The sequence below is a fragment of the Lathamus discolor genome, chromosome 3 (genome assembly GCF_037157495.1).
Source record: "Lathamus discolor isolate bLatDis1 chromosome 3, bLatDis1.hap1, whole genome shotgun sequence".
Classification (NCBI taxonomy): Eukaryota; Metazoa; Chordata; class Aves; order Psittaciformes; family Psittacidae; genus Lathamus; species Lathamus discolor.
Window position 1 is genome coordinate 139,424,204 of NC_088886.1, and position 12,623 is coordinate 139,436,826.

Consider the following 12,623-nt stretch of genomic DNA (forward strand, 5'->3'; position numbering starts at 1 on the left):
GCAGTTCTTAGGCAATTGAAAGGCAGAGATGGCATATTTAGATTACATACATCCAGAGACACAGTGCCTTGGTTATTCTGTTTCATGAGATCCTTTCTTAGCCTAAGTGAAATAATGCTTAATCCCCTGCCAATTTGCTGGAGGTGAGCACATCTCTTCTTGCTGCTCCAAGCAACTTTCTGTACGTCTGCCTTTGCCTTACGTTTTCCTTATGTTCTTCTCCCAATCCTGTTCGTCTCTCAAGCAATGCCAAGGCTTGACAAGGCATCCTATTACTGTGATGGTCTTATCTTCTCTCTAGACAGAAGTGCTTGATGCCACTTGCAGTGCATATAACTACTGCTGTGGCTCTTCAGCTAGTCATGCTATTTCGTGTCCATAGTGTTTTCATATCTAGCCTATATTGGCTATAAAGACTTAATTTTGAGAGATGCTTGTAATTTTCACAACAAAATAATATAATGCTGGTTTGGGCTTTTTTTTTTTTTTTTTTTTTTTTGTCTCCTTGTGTCTTACAACCACAATTAAAACCATCAGGAGTATAGTATTTCAGGGGGAGGATGGGGATATGGTTCCCGACAGGGTAGTGGAATTGATAATTCTACCTGAGTGGCTTTTGAAATCTTCTTCTGCTTCATGTGGTCTCATCATCAATTTTCTGATGCATTTATGATTTGTACCCTCCACTTACGGTTTAAACTCCAATATCCTGAGGGCCGTCGGCACAATGGGGAAGGGAATGATGGGTGTGGAAGTGTGCTGTATTTCTGACTCCAGAGAGCAGTTACATTTTCAAAGGCTGGAGGTAGATCATGCAGTAACAATCTATCCAGTTGGAGCTGAGGTTAAGACTTCCCTTCGGAGACCTTTTTTAGAGCTGCTGATGACATTTGCAGACAACAGGCTCCTGCATGGTCATTTCTCATGTATGCGTATTCTCCTGTTACAGACACACACTATTTGACCTGTCGGATCCAAGAGTGCTCAGAGACCAAAAGGAGTGGGCCATTCTCGCGCTCCATTGACATCAGCTCCCTTGTTGTTCAGGATGAATATATCTTCATCCAGGTATGTTGGCTTGGTACAAATGTGACATGAATTCCATCTCTGTGAAGTACTTGTTCTGTGCAAGAGAGGAGGTGTATTTTTAGGACCGCAAGTCACGAGCTAGGAGTCTGTACGTGCCTGCTGTAGATTGTCAATGCAATCTGGGACAAAACAGTTGATTTCTCTGCTCATCACTTGTGTCTTGGTGAATCTAATGTATTTTGTAAGTTCAATCACCAGTAATCACAATGGTCCATGAGGTTCACAGAAGCTCTAATTTGCTGTTGTGTCTACTTGGATGACACAAAGAAGCTAGTGATGGAGAGAATAGAGCAGAACAGAGGGAAGGTGTGAATGATCATTTTAACAAATTGAAAGGTTTATGCTGATTTGACAGTCAAGTAATGCTAATGGAGTGAACAAAAACTTACAGTACGAGGTAAAATAGCAGAAAAATTGGAAAAAGATGTTATAGGGCAACTTCAAAGTGGAAGATGGCTGTTTGTCAGCTAGTTGATGGTGTTGGAGATGAGGAGAAAGTGACAGGAATGGAATGAGAAACTACTTGGTTTTGAGATATTCTGGGAACTTGTGTGCTGGATGTGGATCAAGGCTACCTCTCCCAATTTCATACCTGGGGAAGTGTAAGAAGGAATAACACAGTATGGAAGAACACTTCCTGAACATGGGCCAGGTTGTAGAAAGTTCACAGGGCACAGAGATTACAGACATGATGATGTTAACTGCTTGTCACCAGTGCTGAAGAAGAGGAATGAGATGAGATGGAGCTTGGATTCAGGTAGTACCGAAAACACATACTCTTTCCTTTTTGAGCAGCACTGGGTTACATTAAGCTCCTATTTTACTTCCTTGATGGAACATTTTTCATTAATGTCTCACAATTATAAAAAAGTTCTGTTCTGTTTATTGTGAAATTTTCTTAGAAATGGGAGTTTGGCTGATAATTCTGTGCTGGGATTTGGTGGAGGACAGGATCTCTATGACCTGGAAGGACTACACTACAAAAACTGCATTCACTTGATTAACACCAGAAGGCTTCTCCCATGTGTAGGGGAGTCTGCTGCTTTGGAGATGACTGAATGCTGAGGGAGCCACAGCTCCTCTCATTCCTTCAGGAAACCCAGCCTGCTACTGCTTCTTTTGGCATCCTGAGGAGACCTGCAGCTAGAAAACACTGAGAATGTAGCTTTTGCAACATAGTAAGTCATGATTTGACTAGAGGCTTTCCAATTGGAAAATGCACTACTCTCCAAGGACTATTTCAGAGAGACTCTCTTAATCTGGTGGTTTATGTCTGAGGGCATTGTGGAACATCCAGTTCTTTAAGGCTAGCATGAGGCTTTACAGATGTTTCTTATTCCTCAGCTCCCACCTGTATTAAAACAAGGGTTCTCTGTTTAGAAATGTGAACTCTCATTGAGAACATCTGCCTGGTATGCGTATTCCTCTGCCTCAAATTAGCAGTGAGCAGCTCAGGCTAATAGCTGCTGATTGCTTCAAGTTAAAAAAAGGAGTGTGTGTATACAAAAACATGCATGTATGTATATGTGCCTTAACTATCCTTAGCAGTGTTTTATTACAGCTTAATGTGTGTTTGAAATTAAAATTATGTACCCCCACTTTTAAAAAATCTTAAATATGCATTATCCTGGGTTCAGCTTAAGCCGTGACATGCACACTGAATGTTTCTGCTGCATTGGGCAGGAGGCTCTACCTTTCATGCTTGTCTATCGCTTTCCCTCTTTTTTGTATCACACTTGCAGGATTTCTGACTGTCCAGCAGCCTGTCAAAAGTGGCTGCAGAAACTGGGCTGCAGAAACTGGGCATGGATTGAGGCCATGTAGTACTAGAGTAACACGTGGGCACTTCAGATTCACAGCACACACCTCTCTGAGCTGAAGGTGTGTTAAATCCACCGTGTCCAGCATATGGTCGATAGGCTATGCAGAGTGTTTGCTCGGTACATATGTAGGAGGGCTGATATGTCCTGGATGTGTTAGTTTTACAAGCTATGTGATATGGTTGCCTATTATGGGATGCGTCGGATTGACTGTGTGTGCAGTGTCCCATGCGTATCACTCAGTCTGGATAATCTTGGACAGAAATACGGGAGCCAGCTCTTTTGAATTTCAAATATTAGAAATGAATAAATAAATATCAAATTAAATGCTAAGAATCTGGTGAAGTTTAATGGCTGCATAAAGGATGGGGTGTGAGTTCTGATCTGTCTGTGCTGGAACAAATCAGAAGTAGCATCTTGGAGTAGAGAAATGAACTAGTTTCTTTTAATTATTGTCATACAAGCAGTAAAATTTTAGCCTAAACTGGTTGATCAAAAGTGTGTGGAAAGATCAAAACCTTTGGGGCAATTTATCTCCTATTGCACTTATTGTGGGATAAGACTGTTCTCTCTGAATATTGCTTTCCCGTTAATATTAGAAGGAATGTAAGTATAGCTTTATGACAGCTAAAATGAAGGAAGATGAATCCCAGCTATTGATATCAACATTTTAGATTGTCTGCATAGTTATGAGTGAATATCCATTCTAATCAAGTTGATGAACAGGCCTGTGGTGTAAGAATCTTGGGATGCATTAACCTGTGTAACTGTGCACTCAAAGCAAATGTGATACTACGGTGCATAATGGATAAGGGAAAGGAGAATACGGAAGATGTTATAGTTCTATTATAAATCAATGATTCGTTATCATGTGGAATGCTGTTGTGCAGCACTTCTGAAAGGATCTTGCAGAATTGCAGTGCGAAAAAAGAAAATGAGAATGATCCTTGAAAAAAACTTGCTCATGAAGAGAGTTCGAAAAGACAGGGACTGGTTACCAGGCAAAGGAGATAAATAACAGCACATGATGAAAAATGTAAAAGGTAATGAAGAAGGAAGGAAGAAATAGCTACTAAGAAAGAGTAGGAAGAATTCTTATGAATAAAACAGTAGGTGATCACTCTGAATTTATTGACTTACTTTCTATTTGATTGATCAATAATTATTTAAGGATGCCTAGCATATCACTAAGATGGGATAATTCTGCATAAATTGATATAGCAAGAGAAAATCCTACTCTCTATTGTGCAAATAAGTTTTTTTTTCAGTTCCCAGGATTGCTCTGATGTAGCCAGGAGCCGGTTTCATCATCATCTTTCATGTTTAATACTTAAAATTCATACAGCTTACAGAGCAAGTCATTTATTTGTGAGAAAACCTTGGAATATGTCTGAATTTATTTATTGTACCAAATGGAGCTAACTTGATGAGCAACTTTGCCGTTAAGGTCAGTGTCAGTTGTGTTCAATTATATAGCTGTGCAGTAGTGAAGCCCATACTTTCTCTACAGCTGTAATGTGCCATTCTTTATAGCTGTACCACACCTTTCCTTATTGGTGCCTTTCAGTACACGCTAGTGAGATAGTAGCACTTTCTAAACTTAGGTGCAGAGATAACCTGCAGCTACCTATAAGATTTGACATCCTGACAATTACCTGAACTGCTACGGTATTCTTATGTGCAGAGTCTACATTATAAGACCCAGGGGTCAGGGATAGTCTTTTGTTTTATGGATGAATCTAGTGTATTGATATTTTGAAGAATTGCTATGGTAAAAATGAATCACAGGGGGAATTCAGGGGAAAGTATTTTCCAAGCAAGTCTTATATCAAGGTTTCTAATGGAATTACTCAAGTTGCTGAAAAGAGTCTAAAATGCAGTAGGCTGTAATGAAAATGGGCATTATTTTTTCAGAAAATTCTGTTTTGAGTGAGAAAGCATTGTTTGGAGGAAAACTTGTTATTTCCCTGTAAGTAAACAAATAACATTAATGCTACTTAGTTCTTTAAAGAGAAGAGCCATAATGATCTGTGTATGTTTCCTTGCCAATGGATGAAAACATTCCACTGAAAATGAATGAAAGCATGAGCAAGTGTCATGACTTCTTGCAGGTCGTGAGGAAAGTCTTGTCGAAAAAAGCCTCAGTACAGTGTTGCTTATTTGTGGTGGTGTGAGAATGTGTAATGGGGTATGAATATGACAGTGCATTCACTGGAAATCAGCTTTGCTCTGGGACAGTGGTTTCTGCAGAAAGTAGTTTGTCTGTGGACAGACCTACAGCTGCCATAGGGACCTATTTGATATTGGAAGTGGTTGTCCCAGTTACCCAAAGGTTATGTGCAAGCTGTCTCAGGTGTAACAGCTCTGTGGTTCTGCTGGAGTCCAATGCTGGATGAGCCTGGTTGGTAACAAGGACTGATGACATTCCCAGGGCACTGGTGCAGACCCATGTAAGGAATGTATTTTCACACAAAACCCTAGGTATTGGGAGAAGAACAATAATAATGATTAAACTCTTCAGAATGTGTGGCATGAAGACTGCTGGTAGTACTGCTGTTATAGCACTGGTGGCCTAAGGATGTAAGGAAGTCAGTTTGCAGGGAGAGATAGCATTTTTTATGAGATTGGAATTGATGGGAGTTGTAAAAGGGACAGATAAGCTTTTAGGCATACTCACGAGATCCTAAGGGACTTGAGGAAGGATTTGGTCTCTGAAAATTGTCTTTTTTTCTCTCTTCTGCAGCTACAGATGTAGGTCTCATAAGATATGTTTCCTCCCACTATTAACCTTGCTGCGTTTTCCTCGTATAAACCCTTCAGTGTGTGGCTTTCCTCCCAGGGATCATACTATTTTTGCTCAACATGCAGTGAACACTGTCCTTGTTTCTTCCTTAAGCTTCTGTCTCTGTCAGTGCTTGGAGACCTTCAGGGTAACTTTGGCCTTTTTGATTTGAACTGGCTGTAAGTCAACACAAGGATGTGTAGATGGGTGATCAATACCTATCTTCATTGTTTTTTATGTCTTTATTTTTCTCTACTATCCCAAGAGAGTGCAGCTGAAGTCAATCTTAAAAGTAGTTCAGACTTTCAGCACTTTCCATGGCAATGACAAAGCTACTGGGCATGGAAGACTCCTCCTGAGATTTAGAAGCTTTTCGATTTGGGAGTGATGCCTGTTTTCTCTAGCAGGCCAAACAAATGCCTTTGGAGATGAGCACTCCCAGCTCTGCCTTTGGCTGGTGGTCTTACCTCATAAGGACAAGGAATGACACCTTCAAGCACTGACTGGAAAGGGCTGCTGGCTGTTTGCTTCAGATGCCCTGATCCATTTCCACTTTAAATGGGAAGTTCTTTGTTCCATTAACCAGAGAGCTATGCTGAAAGGCAGTACATTAGCACTTCACAAGGCCTTCAAAGAGTAAGAACATGAGTGCCCCTTCTTCTTTCCAATCCAATGGCAGAATTTATCATGGTGTTTAACTGAAAGATGAAATTCATAACAGGCTCTTGATTCTCACCTGGCCACTCTCACCATTTCTTCTCTTGGGAACCTTTCCTGGCAGCTTTCTTTGACATTTGCTACAATTTATGATTCAGTCTCATGAGATCTGCACAGCTGTCTCTTGACTCCAGATTCCTTCACATCAGGTTGTCCTGGGACATATGTTGGTCCAATGTCCAAAACACTAAGCTGCTCTGGTGGTTGCCGTTTTTTTCAAGGTTGATGTGATAAAGGAAGGAGTGTGAATGGAGCTGAGAAGAAAGAGTGAGGCTTGGTTGTGATTTATAGTCCTGAATGTGGCAGGGTCTGTGGGATTGCTATTTAGAAGCAAGGGATGGTGTTTACTCGCAACTTGCACATGCAGCAGTGTGAGAGCAGCTGCAGTTCTTATAGATGGTAGGACTTCCATGTTGAATGTGAAAAGTTTAAGTCAAAAACCTCCTCTTTGGTACCAATCATGTGTCTGGCTCTTCTTCACCTTCTGAAGTAATTTTGTGCTTAGAAGAGTTTTGCTTAATTCAGAGAGTTGCACATCAGGGCAGCACCTCAGCCTGCTCACTAGCATGAGTGAGAGTGAGCAAGCCCAGAATTTCTCCAGATGTTGTTGAGTGGTTGAGCTAAGTGGGATTCTTATAATACATATCTGAATAATTCCCCTGGTTTAGAGGAGCAAACACTTCTGCCAAAAGCTGTCGAACCAATTCAGCCTTCTTTTGCATCAGAAAAGTCTCCTTAAAACATATGCAAATGTCGGTATTCACCCACAATCACTGATAGCTTCTTATAGAGCCTATGGATAATACTGCCTTTTTTTGGATGCCTGGAGTCTCATCAGAGTGTGTCCAAAAATTTCAGCTGAAGTTTTTTGATGAATTTTATTTTTTTTTTTTGGTAGAAAATGATTTTATTTTATTTTTCTTTTTTTACCTGAATCAAAGTCTTTTTTTTTATCAAAGTGATAGATTTATGAGAATTTTTTTTCAGGCTCAGAAAATAAAACTCTCTATTATTTATAACCTTAGAACTGAGGTGAGGGGACATTCTTTTTAGTGTTTTATAAAGGGAAGAGAGAGAAGTTCCTAATTCTATAAGCTAAGTATGTCTAAGCTTAACTCAGAGAAATAGTTTATTGCTATTACTGGTTGTAACTGTGGTTGTTTAGGAAAGTTTGGAAGTGCTTATTAGTAAAGCATGAGTGTATGTTTCAAGTTTATTTGATATTTAAGGCTAGGGTAAATGAACACGCTTGCTGAATCAAAGTCAGTTATCTGATGAGCAGACTTCAACCCGCAGCCACAGCTGAGATTGTGCCAATTCATACAGATTCCTGACTTCAGTTCTCAAGCTGTCAATTTAATAAGTAGTAAATTTCCTCAGGAATAAAGAAAGGAAAAAGATTTAGTGTGTTGGGGGCTTTATTTTTGTTTTATTTTCATTTTAATATGAAACGTCTCAGCAGTGATCCAAGATAGGAGGAGAGATATCAAGCTTTGATTTCCCAGTCTAGGACCTTCTCTTTATTTTCATAGATGCTAAATATAGCATGTTCAAATATATACTTCTTTCCTCCATTTTTTAACTAAGAGCCAAAGGTCTTAACAGAAATCAATCCGTGCAATTTATTTTTAACTTCACCCTGCTTAGCTACAATTGATTTTTATCTTTGCGATCGATGGTAGAGAAAACGGCTTGGCGGGACAATGGAGCACTCTCCAACTTGTAGGATTTGGTCTTTGAGTCTTTTATTGAAGAAATCATTAAAAGCTTATTATGAAACTAATAGGATGAAGACGTTTAAATGATGAACACAATTACACCTGTTTTACTGGTGAATAATACCTGCTACAGCTGATCTTCTCTTACCCCTATTTAAAATACTGGAGGGCACTCCAGTGGGGAAATTAATCCATACAGATGAAAGAAAGTGCATCCCAGGTGCTAGTTAAAAGCTTTCCTTAAAGCAAGAGAGGCAATAAGTTGTTAGCTACTTTCTTATTGACTGCTGAGTGCTTTTCATCCATTTCTAGCACTGTTTCATCTTTGCTGTGCAAATATCAGATTTGGAACTTTTACCTAAATCTGTTGATGAGAAATTATTAACATTTAGTTAGTTACTGTTTATTTTTTATTTGTGCTGTACTTGCTTTTATCACTCTCTCCTCTCCCCTCACATTTATCAGCAGCGTCTGCAGCTGAAGATGTAAAGGATTACCTTGGCAGAGTCATACGTTCCCTCTGAAATCCTTCAAAAGGAGATTTAATGTGTACAATTATGCTCCTCTCTTAAGTTGGTTTCTGTGTGAGTAACGTACATTTGCAGCTCTAATGTGGCTCATGTTTTGGTGCAACCACGCAGATTTTCTGTAGGAGTTGCTTTTAAAACAAATACAGTATTTTTACTGAAGATTATTCTGTCCTATAGCTGTGCCATCATAGCTCTGAGAGGAGAGGGAAGCGATCAGGGACTGGGCCAGCGTAATGAGTGCTCCTTTCTGTTAGCAAATTTTCACTGATGACACTCTAAAAAGTGGCACATTTTGAAAGCCTGATGAATTTACCAGGCAGCTTAAAGGTGTTTTGTGCGCAGAAACTCTAATCCTCAAGTCTCTGCAGCACACTCAGGTAGCTACATATTGCCTTAATGACTGTGCAAAAGTAATGATATTAATGAAAACCACAGGGAGATAATTCAGACTAGATGGTACTTATCATGATGTGATTTGTGCCAGGGCAGTGGAAAAATTCAGTACCCAGAAATATCTGGAAGATGGTTTGTCCTGGCTATGGTGAATAATCAGGAAGGAAGAGCATTACACTAGGCTCATGTAGATGTGTAGATGATTCATGTAGATGATTCCTTGTCTTCTGAATCTCTTCTGTCACTGGGGCTGTGAGAAGAAGCATAATTTTTCAGTCCTCATGGTGGCAAACCTGTGCAAGGTGTAGACAGCAGCTAGCTCTGTAAAGGCATGAGGGGAGCAGCCTGCCTGCTTAACTTGTCATCACTCTTCCATGCTTTAATCCACAATTTGGTTTAGCCGATTTTATGCTCACAAGAAGGAGAAACGCTAACTAAGTTTAAAGTGGACAGGAGGGATGCCAGGGCACCCTATGCAGGTGGAGAACACAAATTCTGGATGCCATTACAATACTGAGTGTTTCTCAGCTTTTAATTTCTACCAGTTCATTCAATGGTACTGGGAAGGAGGAAACTCTGCAAACAGAGGAAGTTATCTCAGGAAAAAAGTTAGGGGTGTATTGCAAGTAACATCAGCTATGTACTATCAAGTACTTACTATCAACAAGGAAGTTTAAATTTGGTTCTGTAATAGACTGAGTTGTCATTTACTATGCTTGAAGTGGGAGGAAAATGACAGGAATCACAAATGTCGAAACATGTCTAGTCATTGTGGGTTGCTCTGTGCTATTATTATTAATTCTTTTTTGCTTTCAACATTATCAACAGTGTAAAACGTAGATGACCTGTTCATTAATTGTGCAGGACAAGTGATTGTTATTGTTGCAAACTACCCGGGTTGATAAGCTATGTAGAAAAGAGCCCTCTGTTCTCTTTTAGTCATTGGCTTAGGAAATGTCCACTATATGCACGTTGTCACTGTTTCTCCACCAAGGCTGTGCCTCTAATATATCGTGCTCTGTTGTTAGCATCAGTTCATATTTCTTTAGGCTTTTTGCGAGTTCTTTGAACAACAGGAGGCAGATGGAGTCTTGTTTAGCCCAGGGTCATGTCATAGATTTAGAAGTTCTATGTTTGTTACATCAATACCTACCTTACACTGGAAATAACAGGTCCCAGCATCAGCTATCCAGGAAGATGAGAATGAAGCCTGGTACACTGTGGTCTACAGTTCCTGACATCATCTATCATGTCTTTACATTCTGGTACTTCATAACTCATCCTGCTTGCTTTCCAAACATTTTTAGATGACATGTATTTTTTGTTACCATCTTGCTAAGAGAAAACAAAAACAAACCCCCTCCTCTTAAAGAATCATATTCAGTCATTAAAATGAGAAATAACTTAGTGTGTTTCTAGACATGTCACCAAAGTTACAAAGATGAATAGATTTTATGGCAGTTTTTCTATATTTCTCTACAGCCTTGAGTACACATTTGTGCTCTGTCCTGTTGCAGGTCAGGAGGCAGGTGAGCCAGCATGCTGAAACTTTAAGGGCTTTTAAAGAGAAACTTCTCATGTTTCTGTTCTTAAGTGTCACCTGATGTAAGCAAGACCAGACAATAGTCTTGAAACAAAATGTGGAAGTATTAAGGAAAAGTAGCAGATCTTCCCGAGGAAGAGAGAACACAGGAAAGGAAAGACAGATGTGTTTAATGACAAACACATTTATCCAAAGGAATAATTTCCACCAGCCAGAAGACCAATTAGACACATAAAATAGAATCCAGAGAAGCAGATTAACGAGCCAGTCATTACCAAAGGAGGAGGAAAAAGACAAACCCAGCTAATTCTGTACTGAGCGTGACAGATGAGCTCACAGCAAATAATAGGGTGACATTCATCAAATGTGAACTAAAGAGAGGCATTAGAGGGCAAAACATGATCATAATCTCTGGGATTTACAGTGTTGGAGAGTTTACTCATAGGAAAAGAAAAAGTTCATCAAAATAAATTAAGTTGGGCTTTCCAAAATTCATTCTCTACCACAGTGCTTGCCAAAACTTTGCTGAAGGCTTGATCATTTTTTGGAACTGTTGTAACTGTGTATGTAAATCATGCAAAGATGAGGTCCTGGCTGGGAAAAGCTTCACACAAATCCTGCCAGCAGAATTGTGGGTGGCTTCATATTAACTGGCTCAGAAAGACCACAGACCACAAAGCTTTTGATTTCTCAAACTTTGTCAAGGTGACCTAGTCCAGGTAGGGCACTGAAAGGGAGTTTAGCTAGTGCATAATGAACTTAAATAGTGTCTGAATTCTACCTTTCTGCCTTAAAAAAAGCACACAAACAAACAAACAAACAAATCCAAACAAAAAATAAATAAAATAAAAATAAAACCCTCCAGGTACCAGTTTGTAGCAGTATAAAGCCAAAAAAATCTATGTAAAATCTTTTGAATGTGGCAGACTTGGAGTAGATCCTGTCTTGACAGAGAGGAAGGATTTTGATATTTCTGATATCCCCCTGGATATTTCTGCCACACTCCGTTCATGTGATTAACTTGAAGTTTGTTGAACCATTCCCAATATTAATTGTCATCACAGCGTTTGTGAAATATGTAAATATTCATATATTGATGTCTGCATCTTAAAGATGAGTTAATGGCCATGTGTCAGTCCATCAGAAGAGGTGGATATTAACCCAGGGTTCTTGCCGCATAGCCACTGGATACATTCAGTCCTATTTGGGCTCTGCTACAGAAAATGATCTGGTGCTGAAATCACGAGTGTTGTAAAATGAGTTTGTGTGGCAGAGTTATATTATTCGAGAATTTGGATCTTCCACTGGAGGTCAGAAATATCAGCATGAGGGGATATTTCAACAATCCCTGTGCTGTTTAGGTAAATATGACCTAGAAGTGTGGGATCCTTTGGGCTATGCTTATACAACTGATAGAGAGGTGCAGTTACTGCAAACATAAATTTTTGCCTTTGAGTTGGACTGAGTGTGAAATCAACTGCATAGTCTGGTCTCTCCTATGAAAAGTTGATTCTGGTGTGGATGTCTTAGATGGGAAAGGCATCCTTCAGAAACAACATCCACAGCCTTTCGGTGATCCCCACAGCTGGAGAGCAGGAGCCTGAAATGCTACTGTGCCAGCCCATAGTGCACTTTACATAAAGTCAGAGTCAAGTGACCCCTGTTCTCTCCCCATCTGTGCCACTGGCTTGTTTCGAGACCATAGGAAATTGCTCTAGATTTTCACATCTGTGTTTCACCTTGACCTTAGGCTATGTGTTGTCTGTGTAGCATTTGTTTGCTGTGATATGGGTCATTCTTCTGCCTTCTTATGTGGTGTGTAATACTATGTTAGTTGGTTTTTTATTTTTTTGTCTGGCAGCACTAAACACAGCTATGATAACCTTACAAGGAAAAATGGGAAACAAGCAGAAAGAGAAGTGTTAGTGTAGAAGTCTGTCTTATTTCTAAACTTTCTTTTCTTTCCAGTTCTTCAAACTGTCAATAGTAAAGCCTTATCTTAACTTGATTAGGTATGAAATTTCATGACCA

At 39.6% G+C, this 12,623-nt stretch overlaps 1 protein-coding gene across 1 annotated transcript in view; it reads left to right on the forward strand.

Annotated features, from left to right (window-relative positions):
- The window catches only part of SORCS3 (sortilin related VPS10 domain containing receptor 3), a 306,718-nt gene that overhangs the window by 218,101 nt on the left and 75,994 nt on the right, over positions 1–12,623 (forward strand). The window contains exon 7 of the mRNA XM_065672945.1: positions 950–1,068. Within this exon, the coding sequence (XP_065529017.1) occupies positions 950–1,068 (119 nt within the window). The remainder of the gene's footprint in view (positions 1–949; positions 1,069–12,623) is intronic.